At 38.8% G+C, this 21,992-nt stretch overlaps 1 protein-coding gene and 1 long non-coding RNA gene across 2 annotated transcripts in view; one reads left to right on the top strand and one right to left on the bottom strand.

Annotated features, from left to right (window-relative positions):
- LOC131198463 (potassium voltage-gated channel subfamily C member 1-like) overlaps positions 1–21,992 on the top strand; it is a 49,335-nt gene that overhangs the window by 6,496 nt on the left and 20,847 nt on the right. The window contains exons 2-3 of the mRNA XM_058183134.1: positions 8,724–9,657; positions 21,515–21,709. Of these exons, the coding sequence (XP_058039117.1) occupies positions 8,724–9,657; positions 21,515–21,709 (1,129 nt within the window). The remainder of the gene's footprint in view (positions 1–8,723; positions 9,658–21,514; positions 21,710–21,992) is intronic.
- Positions 1–21,992, bottom strand: part of LOC131198465 (uncharacterized) — a 62,676-nt gene that overhangs the window by 22,567 nt on the left and 18,117 nt on the right. The gene's annotated exons all lie outside the window — the stretch shown is intronic.

Genomic DNA, 21,992 nt, shown 5'->3' with positions numbered 1-21,992 from the left:
TTTCTCAGGGAATGTAAAGGAGGAAGGATGTGAAAGGAGATAAATAAGAGGGTTTTAAAAAGGCTTTTAATGATGCTTGTGAATAATGACTGCAGAAAGAAAATAGATTCCAAACATTGGCAAGAACCAGTTATTCTTATTTATTGCAGTGAAGGGCTCAAGAGGCATTTTGGTTCTCCCAGCACATTAGCTATACACTTCCTCACTCAGTGAACCCACAAGTCTTGACATCCAACACCTTTGTCTGAATTTAGCAGTCTCCATTTTACTTCCACAACTTTCTGAATTCAGTTCATGATCACCATTCTGACCTGCAAGACTGGCGTCCTTCCCAGTCCTCACTGCAAGCTCTCCATATTTTATTGTCCTACTATTCAAAATCTTTCCAAAAGAATCTGTCGGGATTTTAACTCATCCCTCAGACCACTTTATCCCACTTCCCCAATTTAAAAGCCAGTCATATTAATTCACTTCTCCTAGTCCTTTCTCCCCATTCCAATTCCACTGCACAGCATAGTGCTTGACAATGTCATTCTTTTTTTCCCCTCCATGATCCTTCTTTGCTGCTACTTTAAAGACTCAGAAAGAACAACTTTCCTCAAATTCAGAACCCTGCAACTCATTTCTTTCTGCTTTAAATCAACAAATATGTGGAATAGTTTGGATTCGCGTAAGATGATTACACATATTTCCATCTTGTCTTGCTTGAGAATCTCAACATATCTCATTAGGTTCCTCACATTCCCAGAAGACTAGATGCAACCCCTCATTTCTGAAAGTTCAGAAGTCTTAATTTTTCAGAAGTCTTCTTTCATCCCAGTACAACCACCCAACAACTAGCTTTTCACAGTACCCTAGATCAGGCTAAAAGCTTTCATTGTTGCACAAATCCAGCTATTGTTGCACAAATCCAGCTATTACCTTAGCATATTGTAGGAACCATTGTATAATGTTAAACCATGGTAAACTCTCCAATCTGGGTTTAGAGACTGGTATGGTATGTGGTTCCAGCCATCCAGAAACTTGCTTGACCTTAGATGGCTTTCACAGATGTTTGAAGAACTTTGTACCACTCCCCTCTTCAATTTTATTTGATTGTCTTTTATTCCAATTTCCTGTTGAAGGACTTAGTAACTAGTGTCTGATCCCTTTATTCTAAGGCTTTCCATACCAAGAAAATATTTTCCTTTCCATCTCTCCCATTGCTGAATATAGAAAAACGGCCCTTTTTGTGGAGTTAAAATTGAGCTACTGCGGGCTTCTTTATGTTGCTCTCCGTGGTACTGAGCTGCGGTATTGCATCCAGCAGTAGCAGCTGATAGAAAGAATACACAGGAACACGAACAGAAGCAGAAATATTCTCCTACTTCCAGACCTCGCTAACCGAGGTTACTCTCTCGTGCTTTGCATTAAAGATACGATAATATTAAGGATTTCACATAAGGTGTCATATAAATGTAATATTCCACTCAGCTATTACAGAGAAGGACAAAAAAGAAATAAGGCCAGTGAGGTTCTGGAAGGTAATATATGTGTGTACTGTGTGTGTGTGTGTATTTAAAGCACTGTTGAAAAATGCATAGGAAACAAGGGACATTGTAATTTCAGCATAATTACTTTCTTCCATATGAGTTTACAAATAAAAACATGGTTTGAAGAAGAACAAAGATAGGACAATAGAGTGAAATCAAAGTGGATGATGGCACGCACACACACACACACACAAAAGGAGAATGACAAAAGAGGACTGACCTCATTCTTATCCCACTTTTCTAGCTCCTGAGCTCTTTCCTTTGCTGTGGCAAAAGGAAGGATGTACAGATAATCCTCGAGTTACGATCACAACTGAGCCCAACATTTATGTTGCTAAGTGAGAAATTAGTTAAGTGATCCTTGCCCCATTTTATGACTTTTCTTGCCACATTTGTTAACTGAATCAGTGCAGTTGTTAAGTTAGTAACACAGTTGTTAAGTGAATCTGGCTTCCACATTGACTTCACTTGTCCGAAAGTTGCAAAACGAGGATCAAATGACCTCCATGACAGTGCAACTGTCATAAATATGAACCAGTTGCCAATCATCTGGATTTTGATCACATGACTATGGGGATGTTGCAATGGTCATAAGTGTGGAAAATAGTCATAAGTCACCTTTTACAGTGCCATTGTAACTTTGAATGGTCACTGAAGGAACTATTGTAAGTCAAGGACAACCTGTACAACAAACTTTGTGGAAAGAGTTGGAAAGTGCTGGGGCATTTGGAGAGGTTACCAAAACAAAAGTCACTCCTGTTTCAGCAAGAACAAAGTGGTCCCTTGTTTGTCTAGATCAGGATTGGGGGAAATGGCCCTTTTATAACTTGTGGACATGCATGGCTGGCTCAGGAATTCTGGGAATTGAAGTCCACAAGTCATAAAAGGGCCATTGTTCCCCACCCCTGATCTCGATGGAAACAATCCTGTTTCCAAAGCTTTGTTTGCTACCTTTCACTTCATCTCCTTTTGCAGCATTGATCTTCTTATCAAGCCATAATAAATTAATTAGTTGCCACATGGCTCTGGATGTTTTTTTTTTACAGCCACAGACTATTCCTCTTGGGGGGAGGGGGAATAGAGGAATTGCAAATAAATCACTGGAGAGAGATTATAGTTTAATTGCCATCAATATCCATCTGCACTGCATTTGATGTTTACATATTTCATTATCTTCCTCCCCCTCCCCCCCCCACTCCTTTTATTCATCTACTTACTTTGTTTCCTATCTCCCCATTAAAATAGATCTTCTTGAAGAATGGAAAGTACAGCTTTCAGGATCAACCATTGCCTACAGTAGAGATTTAAAGTCATAACACTACTTCGTTATATTATTTCCAGTCATAAGCTATTATCCAAATTTACCTCTAAGTGGCTAGGGGGAGAGACTGTCTTTCCAAGCAATGTTACCTGCTCATCTCTGACAGGTCTGTGCTTATTTGCCTGTTTCAAGGAATCTTACAAGCCTTCCAATATGATCTATCCATCTGTATACCCATGTTGGTCTTTCTCTCCGCTTTAGAGAAACCATCCGCCGTAGGCTTTCCAAATCTGTCTTGTTCAGCCAACATCAGTTCAGGTATTCATACATGCAGGCATCCAAGCTTAATGACCCAAGTAGATTCTTCTCGAGCAGTCTGCAACACCTCTCAACCTTCAGTTAATCTCCAAGTAAACAGAGAGAAAGCTAAAATGAGTGATAATTTAGGGTGAGTTTCTGATTCCCAGTCATAATAAGAAGGCTCCTCTATCTTAAATCTGAAACTGAAGGATGCTTGAGTTGAAAGTCTGATGATTCGGGGTTAAAAACAAACTCTGAATTGAACTTGGGCTCAGAGATTACTTTGGCTAATCTGGAGGATTTTAGCAAAATGATTCCTGCAAAGCCTGAGGCTTGCTACCCATCTTTTAATGAGACAAGCCCTAGACTTTTCCTGAATATTTAGAAATATTCATTTTCTACTCAGACTATTTCAACCCTCTTCCTCCAACCGACTCGTATTTAATCCCAAGGAGAACAATCTAAGACCACGGGCTGCCCAAAAAGCCTTAAGTACATTCATGGACTTCTAAACATGGTTAATTTAAATGTAAGTGACATCAAGGCAAATATATCTTTTGGTCCTATCCGTTATTTTTTTGGAACATGCACCTATTCCGCATCATATTTAAAGGCTAAGGGGGCCATTTAGCCTTAGTATTTCTCATTCATTTCTCTTTCCTAGAAACCAAGCAATTGCACGCACACACACACACACACACACACACACACACACACACACACACACAAAATAATATGAATCTATTTCAAGCTCCACACTCTGCATCCACATGGAAAGAAACAGAAAGACAGAAAAGAGATGTCTAAAGAAAGAGTTCCTATGTTGGTTCTCATATAAAAATGACTGACCAGGTAGTGCTTACACTTTGCCTAATACTCAAAGAATATCTCACCATATTCGTTGGATTGTGCTTGGGGTTTTTTCCCCACTCCCTCTCCTCTCCGCACAAGTTGTAGAATGGAAGCTTTGAACAACTAAATTAAAGATAAGGTCATCTCAGGGAATAATGCTGGCTAAGTAAGTCTTTTTTCAGAGATTTCAGAATAAAGTTCTATTTTTTTGACCTTGTGCCCTATACCAAATGCGCACACATATACATTTACTTTTTCCTTTCCTTCTTTTCACCCCTGCTGGATCTTCCATCTGCTACTGCAATATGTTCCTTCATTTATTTCAAAAAAGAAGGACTATTCCTGCACTGACAGAAGGGCAGTCATAGCCCTGGGAAAAGATGGAAGGCGGGGGTTGGCTAGCCAAGGCAGCAGGGCCAATGACAGTCAAAAGTGACAGGATTCCTGGGTTCCCTAGTAAGATCCTAATGGGTTGGAGGGAATGCATAAGACCAGAAATTGGGGAGTTCTCTGGAAGAAGAGAATTTAAAAAGATGGTTGTGAGTTGACCATGTCTTTTTGAGCATTTCATGCCTTTGCTGTGTGACATTGTACTGGTCTCCTTCCTGCCTCACAAACACCTTCCGGGAACAGTTACATGACTCATATCTATTCTCTTTCCCACGTATTCTGTCCCCAACCATGCTATGGTTCCCAGGAGACAGAAGTCATTATTTCCATCTGAATGATTTGGGACTCCCAGTGCTGCCTGAAGGAGGTCCCATATAGAATATTTCTCATTACTTTTTGCAAGGGCAATGAATGTAGACTACAGCGTGTAGCATTAAGGGATGAGGGCGCCATTCAGCCTGTTTCCCCAAACCTCAAGCAGCTGAAAAATATACACAGCTCTGGAAGTGGGTCAGTACCACTAGATGGTTTCTGGGAAAAGCACTCCTTTGGGACTTCAAAAGATCTGTCCTTGTTTCCCTTCCTTCCATGGAAAATGCCTTTCTTAAAAACAAGGTTCTACCCAAATAGTTTCTGTACAGTAGAAGCATCAATCTAGTCCTCGGTTTTCTCGTTCTCCTCAACTCCCTCCCTTCCCTTGAATTCCTTGGCTTTCCCCTTCATCTTTTCCTCCTCCTGCTCTCACCCCCCTCCAGTTCCTGGGCACCGCACTGCGCTTCAAAAAGGATTCTAGGATTTGTTTGTAGAAAGTGCTGACGGGACGGGAATTCTATGCAGTGCAGAAAGCAAGCAGCAAGATTTTGCCCTGCAAAAAAGGAGATGAGAGTAGAGAGTGAAAGAGAGTTTTGTACACAAGCATAAACATGAATGGAGAATCTATGTACATAGTTGTGTAAGCAAGGGCAATCGTGCTTGCATTGTACTATGACATGCATGCATTTATGGTATATGTAGCAAGCTCAAGTATATGCATAGCCTTGGAGAGAATTGTGCTGCCAAAGAAGATTTTGTTCTATGCATGTATAAAGGCATATTTGGTGCATAGCCTAGAGCTTTTCTGGGTCCATTAGAGCAAAGAGTATATGGGAGTATAAATTCATCTTTATATGAAATATAGTGTGTATATGTACGTACGTACATGTACACACAAACTTACATTAATATATAAACATACTCTCAGAAAAAGTTTGAGTGTACCAACAAACATTTTATATAGAATGTGCTAATATCTATGAAAGGATTGTGTAGTTGTAGTTAAGTGCAGATATATGCGAAACTTTGTTTGCACCTCAGTCTGCAGTAAAACCAACTTAAATTTAATTGAAATTGGTAAATACAATTCCATTCAGCAATGACCTTGTTTGTACTGTAAGCTAGATTGGCATGGTGGTGCGTGTGTAGAACCGCAGAGAGATATGCGCAGGCAACGTGTTCTGTAATTTTCAGTTATGGAAGGAATGCATAAATAGGTATAATCTCCCCAGAGCCCATATTCATATAGGGCCTATAAAATTGCATACTGTACTGAGATGACTGTGTTAAATAGTGTTGGCTGGCTATAGCTGGGAGAAACCTAATTTGTGGAAGAAGAGGATTGGAGGGTGTACGCATGCAGGTGAAGTTGAAGTGAGAAAGTGATTTCTGTACAGTTGTGCACATGAGCATTATTTCAAAGCCTGAGGGAAAGTAAATTGAAGATTACATGCAAATATTTACTTGTACATGATTGTACACGGGACATACCTCGGAGGACAGTGTCAGAGCCCACGTGGTGACAAAACATTTGGTAATGATGTAGCTGCTAAAACTCCTAGACAATCAGAGTTTGTGTGAGTTGTGTGTATACCAATGGAGGAATGTGAATGAATGTGAAATGCTCAGTATATGTGCAAGGGAGCACATGACTGTTTGCGTCATTGCTTGCTTTCACTGTTTTCTCAAGGGACTAAAATAGGAGAATGGTATAACAGAAGGTGCATGAATGCCGAGCCTGAAATCTCATCAGAATCCTTTCTGTTCTGGGCTTTTTATTCATTCATCCAAATTAGGATAGTTAAAACATTCAAAATTCTGCTGGAAAAGAGCAGAAATTTAAGCGGGAGGAAGGAGAAGTTTTATCATCTCAAAATTCCCTTGTAACAGGTTTTAAATCCCTAGCTTGTTCCCTAAATGGCACAATGATTTATGGGCAAGTTGCATAGTTCCTGTTCTTTTACAACCTATAATTCCCGGTGTGAAAATGAAACCAAAAAATGGAACAAAGTTGACCTCAAAAGAGCTGTGACAGGATCACTGCAATTCTGCCCAAAAATAAACCAAAATTCACACCAAGGGAAGAGATCTGCAACCTGCATTCACTATGCAGATTAAAGAGCAAATACAGTCAGAAGAGTGGGAAATTTCCTTGTGTTTTTTTTTTTAATTCAGGCTCAGAGTCTCAAATCAAAATGTTGACTTTTGTGTCACCTAAGCAAATTATGTACCTCCATAATGCAACTGTCAGTTGGTGAATGCTAAATAGGTGTTACATTGTAATAATAGATTCTGGTTCCTCTAAGGAATAAAGCAAGTTCTTTTTGGTTCTCCCCTCCCCAGTCATTAATTGCATCAGTTTTACAAGGTAGGTTGGACTGAAAAAAGAATAATTGGCCCAAAATCATGGAATGAATTTCACAAGTGCGCAGCTAATGGAATCCGGTTTTTCTCTATTCCACATCAGTTGAGAATTAATACAGAATGAATGGCTAGCCTAGAAGGCATCCAACCTTGTCAACTTTAAGACTTGTAAACTTCAACTCCCAGAATTCCCCACTCAGCCATGGCTGGGGGATTCTGGGAGTTGAAGTCCACAAGTCTTAAAGTTCTCAAAGTTGAATGCCTCTAGGCTAGAGCATTAGGCTATGACTGGGGAAGCATACTTATGAATCCTTTGTTTGCTATAAATTCCCCGGGTGATCTTGGACTTGTAATTTCAGAGTTTCTGAAAAACTGTTGTACATAAAGCATAGAGGAATATGGACTCACATCAGTTTCTTTGAAGTAAAGATAAGACCAAAAAAAAAAGTGGATATTGGGCAAGGGTCATACTATAGTTCCAAGAAAAGCTTTCTTCAAGGAAGACAACATTGCCCATCCTCTTTCATGAGGTATGCAGAGACAAGGCTGGCTATCCCTACAAGATGCTGGGATTCCCATGACCTCTGATAGCTTTAAATCAAATTGTAGCCCCTAAATGCTTCAGCCGTACTAGCCAGAATTGTGGGACTTCCATATCACCCTAGCTGGAGGGTACTCTAATGAAGAAGTCTGCTTTAGAAGGTGGCCAGACAAACATTCAATTGATGGCTATTAAACATGATGGCCAGCTATTGCGAATTCAAGGAGGCAGCTTTGTTTAGAGTGGAGATTTGACAAAAACTCTGCGTCCAGTCAAATGGAAAGAAAACATTGGGAAAGACGTCACACACCAAGGAACCATCATCCCAAAAAAAGGGCAGACACTAACAAGCTAGAACTGGTGTTGGAAAACAATCTGGAATTATTGGTAGATCTTTATGGACATGCAATAGATCATTAAGAGTTTTTGACTTTTATGACAGCAACAAGAAAGCATCGTATGCAACACACATACACAAACATGGTTAGCACCCTCATCCATAATAAATCATATGAATCCATTTAATAGGTTATAAAGTGTAATGAATAGAGTACAATAAGCAGATAAGCCATCTCAGGATACTACTTAAAATATAATAGAGCTCTGTAACATAGGGCGGAAAATTACTCATTGCTACATCATTTTGGGTTTTTTTCTTCCAACAGTTATTAGACCTGACTTAGATATATTAAGATGGCAGAAACAACTGCAGGGGATAGGTTACCATTTTTAAATGCTGATCCCTCCATTTGCTAAAAAAAAAACCTTCTGCATAAGAAGAAAACTAGGCTAATGCATCAGTATCTAATCTAATTGTCTAGCTATAGTATGAGGATTTTTTTTTTAATGGGCCACATTTAAAAAAATGAAATATGTCCTTCCCTGTTATCCCATGCCTCAGTTTTCCCTCACTAACAATGGGATAAGTGGGGTATTTGCTGTCTCTTGGGATAGACTTAGGCGCTATTTATTGAAGAGGAGGTAATTATTGGGAAGGGACTGATTTTTGTAGGGTAGGTTGTTCCTTTTCTAGAAGAGTTTGTTCTTTTACAATTATGAGTTAGCACTAATGTTTTCCTTCCCTGTCCTTTCCTGTTTGACATTCTCGCCTCCCTGCTGTTCCTCTTTGTCTGCTTCTTCCCTGTACGTTTGTCCTTCTGCATCTCTCCAGTATGTGGCCTTTGCCTCCCTCTTCTTCATCCTCATCTCCATCACCACTTTCTGCTTAGAGACCCATGAGGCTTTCAACCACTTCAAAAACAAGACAGAAATCATAAAGACGGGGAACAGTACCAGCATAAAGGTGGACTATGAAATGGAAACAGAACCCTTCCTCACCTATGTGGAAGGGATGTGCGTCATCTGGTTCACCTTTGAGTTCCTCATCCGGGTCATCTTTTGCCCAGACAAAATGGAATTCATCAAGAGCACCCTCAACATCATCGACTTTGTGGCCATCCTGCCCTTCTACCTGGAAGTGGGTCTCAGTGGCCTCTCATCCAAAGCAGCCAAGGATGTGTTGGGCTTCCTGAGGGTGGTAAGATTTGTCCGGATCCTAAGGATCTTCAAGCTGACCCGGCATTTCGTAGGGCTGAGAGTCCTAGGTCACACGCTGAGGGCCAGCACCAATGAGTTCTTGCTCCTCATCATCTTCTTGGCCCTAGGGGTCTTGATCTTTGCCACCATGATCTATTATGCTGAAAGGATCGGTGCTGACCCAGACGACATAACGGGCAGCAAGCACACCGTCTTCAAGAACATCCCCATTGGGTTTTGGTGGGCTGTAGTGACCATGACGACTTTGGGCTATGGTGATATGTATCCTGAGACTTGGTCAGGCATGTTGGTGGGAGCACTGTGTGCCTTGGCTGGTGTGTTGACCATTGCCATGCCTGTGCCAGTCATCGTCAACAATTTTGGCATGTATTATTCGCTGGCTATGGCCAAGCAGAAACTACCAAAGAAAAAGAACAAGCACATCCCACGAGCCCCCCAACCTGGCTCACCCAACTACTGCAAACCGGACATGCAGTCCCCACATCGCAGCAACCAGGGTGACTCATGCCCCTTGGCTCAAGAGGAGATAATCGAGATTAATCGGGCAGGTAAGGTGGAGACAGAATGGACAGAAATAGTTAAAAGATCTATTTGAATCAGATCTATATGCTGTTTGTTATTTTCAAATATCCTGCTAGGAAATTAATAATATAGGGAAGGAGGCACAGGTAGTCCTCAATTTACAATCCAAATTGTGACCAGAATTTCCATTGCTAAGCAAGGTGATTATTGAGTGAGTCGTGCCCAATTTTACAACTTTCTTTGCCATGGTTAAAACAAATTGCTGTAGTTGGTGTGAATCAGCAGTCATTAAGCAAATTCAGTCCCATCCTCCCCTTGACTTTGCTTATCAGAAGCTGGCTGGGAAAGTCACAACTGACAATCACATAATCTCAAGATGTTGTAACCATTGTAAATATGTGCCAGTTATCAAACTCTTGAATTTTGATCATGTGACTGTGGGGATGTTGCAATGGTCATAAGTGTGAGGACCTGTTGTAAGTCAATTTTTTCTGAATTGTAAGTTCAAATAGTCACTAAATGAATGGTTGTAAGTTGAGGAGTACCTGTACACAGAACCAGGTAGATTGAGGATTCCTGAGAATCATGAAGGAACATGTTTTTACTATGCTGAGTCTCACTTTTGTACCTCTTGGAAACAGAGGAGCACATCTAGAATTATTCCTGTTTCCAAGCCTTTCTCAAGCTGGCTGGAGGTGAAGAGGGTTGTAGCCCAACAGTGTCTATGATACCAAGATTGCCCACAGGTGCATATGCTAATTTGGGGCTGTGTATGGCGAGAAAGATTAATAGAAAAGTTTTCCAGGTGAGTTTATCATTAGCACTGATGCCTCTCATTGAAAACTTCTTGGTAAATGTGTGATAAAATTTTAAGTCAAAAATCAACTATCATGCGCTTGCATAGACCACAACTATCATTCTCAGAAAGTTATATGTGAAATCCCTCAAATTACATTTGTTTTTTTTTAAAATGGCTTGAATGAAGCCATATCTCACAATAAAATGTTTGTGAGATTTTAAAAATCTGGCAACATTTAAGTACGATTTGCCCAAGAATGCTACACTCATAAAATCATGTACGAGAGTGCCAAAAGTTCATGTAAGAACTTACAGCTTTGTATCACTATTTCTAAAATAGATGGATTTTTTAAAAGATCAAACATAACACTGCTTTCTTCCAAACAAAGCTGGAAGTATTATTTAATCTGCTTTGGAATGGAGTAATATAATGCATTAGGTTGCTAACCATAAAAATGAAACAATAATCTAGAACAAAAAGATACTTTAATTTCTTAAAGCAAATTATTAGCTTTTACTCATCATTAAGTGAATCTGTGCCTCTCCAGATGTTGCTAAAATTCATCAACCAGGGCAATAATGACGGATGTTGGTAGCTGTTGTTTTAATTCAGAAACATCTGGAGACCATACCTATTTAAGATCATGAAGGCATAGGTGGAAAGATCTTGCCAAGTAAGAGACACAGAATAATATTTTCTGTGGCCCAAGGATGATTTTTTAGTTCCTTACCTTGCTTCCAAGGACAGTTTCTTTGGCCTTCCTACTCATGACATTTTCAAATAGTGACATAAATGTCCTCAGGATTCTATTTTTCATTCTTCCCTTGCATATTTATTTCTTTGTAGCAAAGAAAGCAACCAACTTCCAGCCACTGAGCTGGTCTGATGGACTGCGAACAATGGAGGAAATCCTCCATCTGTATGTATGATGTTGTGTCCCCTTGAGGAAGTTGGGAAATGTGAAAAATAGAGGGCAGGACAATTTGGGATCTACTGGCAATGGAAAGCTACTTGACCTGCAGCACATCAAAATGCTTCCAAACTATTCCTCCCAGTAATCTTTCAGGAATATCTGCTGAGCTAAAACCTAATCATCTCATGTGAGAAGATCTCTATGAGCCACAACAATATGCAGACAAAGAAGACTGACATTGGATTGGTGCAGCCCTTACATATGGAAGTACCCTTTGCAAGGCATTAAAGAGGAAGTATTTGAAGCTTCTCTTTTCCTGTTAATCAGAATTGTTTTTACAGAAAATTAAAGATGGATTCTTATTCCATAAATAATAATATTCAATAAGTAATATGAGATCCCAACATCTGTGTTAAATCTAACCCAGTTATTAATCATTGACGTAGAAGTTTGTTGTAAAGTTCATTGAATATTTTACAACTGGTCCACAAAATGGAACTCTCTTACTCCTGTTTTGCAGGATACTGTTTTAGATATACCAGCTTACTTGGGGGATTGCAATAATGGCCAATATCTGTAGCTCAGGTGTAGGATAAGGGTGAGGGTTTGTGGATTCATTCACCAAGCTTGTGGGTTGGTTTCTGAATGGCTCATTACCAGGCCAGGTAACATATTCAGCGGAGTTTAGGGGATGTCAGTGTTCTTCTGTTTATAAGTGCTTCAGGTGTGGGTGTGTCAAGTGAGGCTCAGCTCTGAGTCATCAGTACAATACTCAGTATTGTACCCAGTATTGATGGGTCAGAGCTGACCCATCACAAAACCCTCACTTGACACACCACCTGAAACCCTTATAAACAGAAGAGCTCTACATCCTCTAAACTCCGCTGAAGATGTTACCTGCTCTGGTAATGAACCATTCAGAAACCAACCCACAAGCTCAGAGAATGAACCCTTACTTGGAGGTCACAGCAGAGGCAAAAGTGTGCCGAGATCAATTTTTGATCCTTTTCTCAAAATCCAAATGCCCAGCTTTAAAGCTCACCCATCACTTTCCCATGGTAGATTGGAGTTCTCCCACATGCAAAACCATAGATTCCTTTACTCATTAGCTGTGAGGCAAATGCTGGAAATATGAAGCATTTTGAAGCAAAAACCCTTTGGAAATCAAAACATATTGAGTACCAAAGCCCTCTTCATGGATTATACAAGAGCTGGCTGTTTTCCATACTGACATACTTAATGGCACTAAAATCTATTGTCTTGAGCAGCATTCTCAACTTTGGCAACTTTAAGATAGGTGGACTTCAATTCCCAGAATTCTCCAGTTGAAATCCACCCATTTTAAAGTTGCCACGGTTGAGAAACAATGGTCTTGAGTCTCCTTTCTTATCTTTATTATTAACACCACGTGGTCTTACACAAATTACATTTTATCTCTTCAGAAAAAAAGAAGGGATGATTAAAGACCATATTTGCATTAGGAACTCTTCCTAGACTGATAACCTTATAATACATTCTACAGATTTAATAATATCACCCCAGTGAAAAAAAAAGGATTGCAAAGGCCATATTTGGATTGGAAATGCTTCCTAGATTTATTTAATTTATTGAATAGAATTTGGATTGGAGGGTTAGCTATATTAAGAAGGTTGACCAAAGGCAGGGATAACCTATTATTTGATAGAATAAGGCAAACAAGGGCAGACAGCACATACTGGGGAACAGCAATGGCACTTAAGGCTACAGCTGTTCCCTTCTGTTGCAAGACAGATGCATTGGCTCAGGACCTTGGCCAGCATCCCAGGTGATAGAAGTGAAGTAATGCTCAACCAGCAATTCACTCAATTCCTGTAGGTGAAATATCAGAATGGATTCCAAACTATCTTTGGCCAAGCTTGTCCAAAAGCACTAAAGCAGCTAAAGAAGACTGTCTCCTATAAAAAATATATATTTGGGATGCAGTAGGCCAAGGCTAATGCTAAAATAGGAAGATAATAAAATATAGCCAACACCCCCGCTTTCAGCATTATTGTCTCAAAGGTGCTTTTTTCACAGAAAAAATGATAATAAAGGTTATCTTTTCAAAAGGAAACTAGACTATCTTTGTTTTGCTTAAAGACATTTTGCTTCTCATTCAATAAGCTTTTTTCATTCAGAAGTGAAGAAGCTTCTTGGATGAGTCCTTCGGGAGAAGGGCGGTATACAAATTAAAATATTCATTCGTTCATTCAAGTGAAACGTCTTCAGGGAAAAACAAAGAAAATCCAGTTGCCTTTTGAAAAAGCACCTTTGGGACAACCCTGACCTGGATGACTGAGAATCTCCATAGACCTTTGGCATTATTAAGACTGGGCTCAGTCTTTGAAATAGATTAATTTGTGTCTTCTCACTCTGGCAGAGGACTATGTAAGGGAATGTGCATTATGAAAACCTTCTCAACCTTCTCTGTCCATTGGTAGCACGATAACCAAGCACATGATCAGCATCCTAGAAAATGTGAAAAAAATTCCTCAGAACATAACTTCTTTGCAGCCCAATTGTTGGTGAATGGAGAATTCTCTGTGTGGTCAGTAATTTGAAAATAGTAGCCAATGCTCTTTTTTTCTCTCTCTCTTTCTGACACCCACACCCACAAACTCTTTCTCTCCAGCTATGTTCTCTCTTTATATTTTGAACTGCTGACTCTTAGAGGTGGCATAAAAGCTACTGCTGCATAAAAAGACCTACGTGTTGTTCCAGAAAGCAGTTTAGGTTATCCCCATCTTGGCTATGGATTTGGAAGGATTTGTCCTTCCAAAATGACTCATACATAAAGATCAAAGGGCCTGTTTTGGCAAGTCAAGCCATTTTTGATTGAGAATTATTATTATTATTATTTTTTGGTGGAGAAAAGGGGATGATATTGGCAATCATGCTCAGAAATAGGTAACTTAGATTCATAGGAACATTTTAGATCCAGTGGAATCGTTAGTGATAGAGGCAGAAACATACAAAAAATGGTTGCAGGAATTGGGTATGTCTAGTTTAATAAAAAGAAGGACTAGGGAGTGATATGACAGCCTTGTTCTGATATCTAAGGGGTCGCCACAAAGAAGGAGGAGTCAAGCTATTCTCCAAAGCACCTGAAGGCAGGACAAGGAGCAATGGATGGAAACTAATCAAGGAGGGAAGCAACTAAGGAAAAATTTTTTGACAGTTAGCACTATCAGTGAAACGACTTGCCTCCAGAAGTTGTGGATGCTCCAACACTGGGGATTTTTAAGAAGAGATTAGACAATCATTTTTTTTTATTTTGTCACAATAATAGACACAAGCATCAACATAAAATAATTACATATCATATAAGCATATATATGAGCAAAAGTATGCAATAACTATATTAATTTGATATAATGAAAGGAAACAATAGGACAGGAACGGTAGGCACTTTTGTGCTCTTATGCATGCCCCTTATAGTCCTCTTAGGAATGGGGTAAGGTCAATAGTAGATAGTTTTTGGTTAAAAGCTTTTGGGATTTTGAGAAGAGACCAGAGTCAGGTAGTGTATTCCAAGCATTAACAACTCTGTTACAAAAGTCATATTTTCTGCAAACGAGATTGAAGCGGTTAACATTAAGTTTAAATCTATTGTTTGCTCTTGTATTATTGCGATTGAAGCTGAAGTAGTCTTCAACAGGAAAGACTTGCAATAGATGATTCTATGAGTTAAGCACAGGTCTTGTCGGAGTCGGCGGAGTTCTACGTTTTCTAAACCCAGGATTTCAAGTCTGGTGGTATAAGGTATTTTATTGTTTTCAGAGGAGCGGAGAACTCTTCTTGTAAAATATTTCTGGACACGTTCAATTGTGTTGATGTCAGAAATGTGGTATGGGTTCCAGACAGGTGAGCTGTATTCAAGAATAGGTCTGCTCTGGTTAGTAGTGTAGAGTTTTTGGAAAAGAAGCTACACAAAATTAGGTTTACAAGTCTTAGAGCCTTTTTTGCTATGTAGGCTTGGAAAACTCCAAGCTCTTTAACAGGGTGGGGGTCATCTGTAAGGTAATGTCCATCAAGATTTGTCTGCAATGGTACCGGATTTCCTGCTTGAGCAGAGGGTTGAACTAGAAGACCTCCAAAGTCCCTTCCAACTCTGTTATTCTGATTTGTTGAGAAAGGTATTGAGTTTGAATGGAAAGGCGTCTGCCAAAACACGCAGTGCCTCTTAATGCCTCTTCTTTCCTTTATTTATTTATTATTTATTTTATTTATTAAATTTTTATACCGCCCTTCTCCCAAGGGACTCAGGGCGGTGTACAGCCTTTGAGTAGTTAAAGAAGATTGCTGAGCAGGGTAATTGCTCTGAGAAAGACAAGCGAATACTTCTTGTCTACAACCTTGTCTTGAGAAAGAATATCCCAAATAGCCAGGATGTTCAGGGTTGGACTAGTATATTATGTGCTGGCAAGAACAGGAAATTTACTAATAAAATCCCAGAAGCAAAGTACATTGCACATCCTTAATAAACACTGAGAGTTGGAACAGTGTTTCTCAACCTTAGTTGCTTGAAGATGTGTAGACTTCAGCTCCCAGAATTCCACAGCCAGCATGATGTGAAATTCTGAGAACTGAAGTCCACACATCTTCAAGCAGCCAAAGTTGAGAAACACTGATAGGATGTTTGGGTTCCATAACAACAGAAGACGAAAAAATCAAGAGGTAACTAATACACTTTATTTATTTCTTAGATTTATATCCTACTTAAAAAGGAGCTGCATAGTACTCCTCTCCTATTTTTCCCCAAATAACAACAATAATTGTTATTATTGAGGACCCAGATTGTTGGGGGGGCAATAGTTGACTTTGTAAAAATATACAAATAGAATGAGACTATTGCCTTATACACTGTAAGCCGCCCTGAGTCTTCGGAGAAGGGCGGGGTATAAATGTAAACAAAATGTAAACAAATAATTCTGTTGTACTTGGGTCGGCAGTGACTGACCCGAAGTTATCCAATGAGCTTCTGTGGTTGAGGATGGGTTTGAGCATGGGTTTCCTCAGTGCCAATCCCTTAACCATTATACCACTGTTTTTTAGCAATAGTTGGTTATTTTAGAGAGTGTGTTAGTTATGGTTGGTTAGCAAGGCTTTTTGAGTTCAAGATTAAAACAGGACAGCCTTGATAGAAAAATAAATAAAGAGAATTAATTCTTTCAAGCAGAACAGAGTTGGGTAGACAGGAAACTTAATAGCTCTGGAACAATCCGGACGCAGAAGAAATTCAGGTTTGTGGTGGAGGAACCCAACTGCAACCTGAAACAAAGTGATCACTACAACCACTACACATCCTTACCCACACATCTCTTTGGGGTTCACTCATTAAAAGTATCCTCAAGACAGACCACAAAGCAGAAGTGGAAGGAAGAGGAGACTATGTGATGACGGGCCTGCAGTGTCTGCAATCAGTTCCTAGCTCACTTTCCATCTGCTCCAGGTCCTTTGGGCCAGGAAGCCCATTTGCAGCAAATACAGTGGAGGAGCAAGGATTCATTTAATTTAACAGGCTCTTGGCTATGCACTGCATAGCAGGGGAGACCAAAGGGGATGTGGTTGCTGGAGCTATTGCTGTCAGGGCATGGCACAAACAGCATCTGACAACTGCAACCTCAGTCTTTATGCCCAGTTTAATTTTACCTTAGTCTCTTTTTTACTTCACTAACAGCCTTACATTTTCCACTTGAGTTGCCTGATAACCCAATGCTTTTAGGTTTCCATGGCAACAAGTTGCCTGCAAATCCTTCAACTCAATTTATGCGCTCATTTCAATATATGAAATGATTAATATCAGTGGTGAGCTTGCCTCGGAAGGCCTTTCCTTCGGGCATTATTTACTATTATTATACATGCTAATTTTTGTGGATCAAAATTGATCAAAGATGAAGTAATCTCAGCTTCTTGCCCCCTGTGGTATTTTGAGGGGCTGCCATTAAATGTAGCAGAGTGCTTATATATGGGAATTTTTATTTTCTTCCTTTGGCAACAGATTTTCTTGACTAGCCCTAATTCTGCATGTCAGGCTGCTATTCTCAGAATAGAATAGAATAGAATAGAATAGAATAGAATAGAATAGAATTTTTATTGGCCAACTGTGATTGGACATACAAGGAATTTGTCTTGGTGCATATGCTCTCAGTATACATAAAAGAAAAGATACGTTCATCAAGGTACAACATTTACAACACAATTGATGGTCAATATATCAATATAAATCATAAGGATTGTCAGTAACAAGTTATAGTCATACAGTCATAAGTGGAAAGAGATTGGTGATGGGAACTATGAGACGATTAATAGTAGTGCAGATTCAGTAAATAGTTTGACAGTGTTGATGGAATTATTTGTTTAGCAGAGTGATGGCCTTCGGGAAAAAACTGTTCTTTTGTCTAGTTGTTCTGGTGTGCAGTGCTCTATAGCGTCATTTTGAGGGTAGGAGTTGAAACAGTTTATGTCCAGGATGCGAGGGGTCTGTAAATATTTTCACGGCCCTCTTCTTGATTCGGTGCAGTATACAGGTCCTCCATGAAATTGGGTAATGTTGAGGTTGTGAATTAATGTAATCCATTTAATTATTTTTGAAACAAACAAACAAAAAGATATTCACTCCAATTCTGTAAAGGAAAGTTCATTCTAAATAAATATAGAACTGCCAGGGCTTATTTTGGAAAGATCGCTATTTGGAATGGTCATTAAAAAAATAATCTATGAACATTTAGCGAATGAGTGCTTATCTGGAAGGATCTGAGAAGAAAGGGGGAATTTAAATGTAAAAAAATCTTGGAAAACAATAATTAAAATGGTTCCAGAAGATATCAAAGATTTATTTAATGAGTTCCTTTGAGTCCACACTGCCTATGGCTACTAGACAATTACCAGAGAGATTTTTGTATCTCTCCACTACAGACCGAATTTGGCATCCCAGTTTTGGTAGCCTTAATACAGCCTTATGTGGAACACAATAATCTGAATAGCCATGGAGATAGTAACTGAATATGCATGTGGCTCTTTGAATACAGTTAAAACAAAATAGTTATACAGTGGAAGCATAATTTGACCTATGAGTCTTTACAAACTCTATACATAAATTTAATAAATAAATAAACAAATAAATAAGTAAAACAATTGTACAGATGGCTTATAAATGATTCTCAAATGACATCCATCTTCTCAGACTTCACCTTAGGGCTAGAATATCTTCATCAAAACATTTCACAAGGTTAGCAAATACTCCTCACTCCAGCTCCCTCCCCCCCCAAAAAAGGCAAAGTGTTTTATAGTACAATTCAAGGCATTGTTTAAAGTTGCAAAGAGACCAAACTAATCTAGTTTGCCATATATCGAAATTGATGGCCATGCCAATGTGGTACCATAATTAAACCATTCTTCTATTTCAGATTTAATGGAATTGATTTCAAAGAGATACAAAGAGTTGAATATGACCTGGATATCTTGCTGCTTTCCACATCTTGTTAAAGAGAGATTAATGTACATCTTGTTACAGAGAAAGATAATGTATTTTATTTTGGCTTAGTTACTGTTCAGTTGGGATAGCTTATTTAGCTTTGGGCACAAGAGCATAAGAAGGTTGTTGATAAGAAATTCTAAGAATAGCTATATAGATGCTAAAAGGGTCAAGAAGACAAATATATGAGAAAAAGTTGAGAGAACAAGATATCTTTAGGGCTCCTTGCAGTTTTCAGGGCCTTTTCTCTGGCATTAGGGAATTCCATGAAGATGTGCAACATTTACTCAGCTGACAAATCAATGCAGTCTGCAGAAAGATTTCTGGAGGGCAAGAACTATAAAATCCATTACTTTAGTTTGGGGGGAAAGCCTGGAGGAGAAGTATAAATGAGACAATTGTTCATGTGAGGAAGAATGGAAAAGTTATTCATCCTATCTGCTAAAAGAGCAGGGAAAGAGGCAATAAGATTACCGTAAATTTAGGAATGACAGAGGTTTCATGTCAGTGTAGAAGAACGTGCAGAATACATACAGTTGTTGATTGGGGCCCGAAAGCCTTCCAGAGATATTTGCTCAAAGAAACGTATCTCTTTCAGCACCGAGAGCTTGCTAGTGCTCAAGCATGTATTTTGTCACTGGGTAAATGGGAACTTTAGCTAGCATTTCAGTTGCTATTTCAATTGTTGTGTAAAAGGTGATTGCGTAAGGGTCAAAGGCTACACCCCCATTAAGTCCATCAAAAATCAGAGACTGTACCACTTGAACAAAAGCACGTCACCTAGCTCCTAATTCTGTACAAAGCAATGCCCTTCCACTTCAACAGTGTCTCAACATTTCAACGAACTTTACCCCCTTCCCTAAGAAAAATTGTTCTAACAGCATTGGATCTTTCTAGAATAACTCCCTCACAAGTTACAACATATATGACAAGTAACCTCTGATAGCCTCATCCATTCAAATGTCAAGTGATATTATCAGGTTAAAAATAAAACCAACAATAAATTCCTCCACAGCATTGCATGATCATACATACGTAGCTTAAATTAAAGATCAGGACAAGATATGAGAATGCAGCTATGGCAGCCAAATTTTATTTAGAACACGGTCTTTAAATAAAATAAATTTTCTATTTCAGACTATGATAATTCCTGAGGAAACTCAAAAACTCTTATATATGTGCTTTGCAGTAAACTGCAGTGACACTATGTGTGGTGATGTCATTGCACAAATGTGACTTACTTGAGTCACAATGTCTGATTCAAGTACATAAGTCACAGCATTTGTATAATGACATCATTATGCATGTTTTATTTACATGCTACCCATGGATACTTTTATTTGTACATTTTTAAAATTTGGTAGCCCTAGCAATTTCAGGCAGATTGTTTTCTCTCTTTCAAAATTGATTAGTGAATTATATTAAAAATGCTGTTTTGGGCTTGTTTGTTTTCAGGGAACCTTCTCCAGTACAGATTTTAATTGATTGGAAGTCCGTCTGTCATAATTTCCACTACAGGTCCTAACATTAGACTGCGATTCCTGAGGTAGATTCCTTGGGGACTTAATCATTATTTTTAAATAAATACTAGGAGAGCCATGACCTATTGGGTCATTGCTTCAGCGGTATTTCCTTATGAGACTCTTCTATTCCTCCAACAATGGCAGTTTCTAAATATACTTGAAAAGTTCTTAAAAATTCAGGGAAATATTCATGGATGTATCTGCCTTAAAGGAAGACCAAGTTGACACTTATAGCAAAGTCAAACATCAGTATAGGAAATGTTTTATGACATTTTGTATTATGTAATAAACTGGTTTATGATAATGTTTATGTCATAAATCATTTTATAAAAATTCCATGGATGTCATGGGTACCGGTTTTTGGGATGCATGCTGTGATTTAACCCACTTGAGGTACATTGGTTGAAAAGGCTTTTTGCACCATTTCTCTCAGTCACAGACACAGGAGTTTTATAGAAAATGGATGGGAACCCATTCTCAACACAAATCCTATTGAAAGAAATGATAAATACCTTTATTTTAGTGTTCCTGAGCCACAGGCAAAATCATGGCTAAATTGGTTTTTAATATACATTTACTGAACTGAGTACTGCCTAGGCCAAACTGTAATAGCAAAGCAATTAAAGATAGAACTCCCTCTTTTTCTGAGTGGGGAAATATAGTCAACATTAATTTTTGAACTTATTCTGAATAACAATATTCTGAAACTTGACTGTTAATTGCTTGTCACTTGTAATTTATAAGGAATCATTTACATCTTGGATTTGTAAGAAATAAAATTAAAATAAATGCCTCGCTTCTTAGTAATATGTACTACTTTAAAAAGGTTTAAAGTATTTGGGCTAGGAGTCTATTCACTGGAATTTTCATAAAGCAATCTGAGAAACAATTTAAATTTTCCCCTAGATTTTCAAAACATATAATGCACTTTTAAAAACATAAGAAGAGCCTGGATTAGACCACAAGCCTATTTAATCAGCATTCCTTTCTTCAAAGAGTATCAGAAGCTTCTGAGACATTTGTAAAACATGAGCATCAAATTTTGTTTGAATTCCCTACTGGCTGATATTTAGATTTAGAAAGTATTTCAGTGATCTTCTTAAATCTGCTCTACATTTTTTCTTTTCCTTCCCCTTCCCCTTTTCCTTTACAGATTCTAAGCAGAATGGTGATGCAGCAAACGCAGCTCTGGCTAATGAAGACTGCCCCACAATTGATCAGGCCCTGTCACCTGAGGAGAAGTCACCTGTCACACCTGGTGGCCGAGAGCGCTATAATCGTGACCGAGCCTGCTTCCTCCTCTCCACAGGTGATTTTGGGCAGTCACCTGATGGAAACATCCGAAAAGGTACGTATGCATACATCACCATCATTTCCCCCTGCCTATTTCTGCAAAGCTTGCATTCCATCCTCTAAGCTTATACCCAAGTACGTTATTTTTCACCCTTATCACTAATACCATCATAACCTTTGTCTTAGTAAAACATAAAGGTGTCACTTTTGGGGGATAAAGAAAACAATTGCAAATATGTAACTGACTTAAGTAAAAGCCTAATCCTGAGATCAAAATAGACAGACAATGTCCTAGCAACTACCAAGATCTCCATTTGTTCCATTCTAGTACTTTAATA

The sequence above is a fragment of the Ahaetulla prasina genome, chromosome 4 (genome assembly GCF_028640845.1).
Source record: "Ahaetulla prasina isolate Xishuangbanna chromosome 4, ASM2864084v1, whole genome shotgun sequence".
NCBI classification, from domain to species: Eukaryota; Metazoa; Chordata; class Lepidosauria; order Squamata; family Colubridae; genus Ahaetulla; species Ahaetulla prasina.
This window is presented reverse-complemented; position numbering and strand designations above follow the sequence as displayed.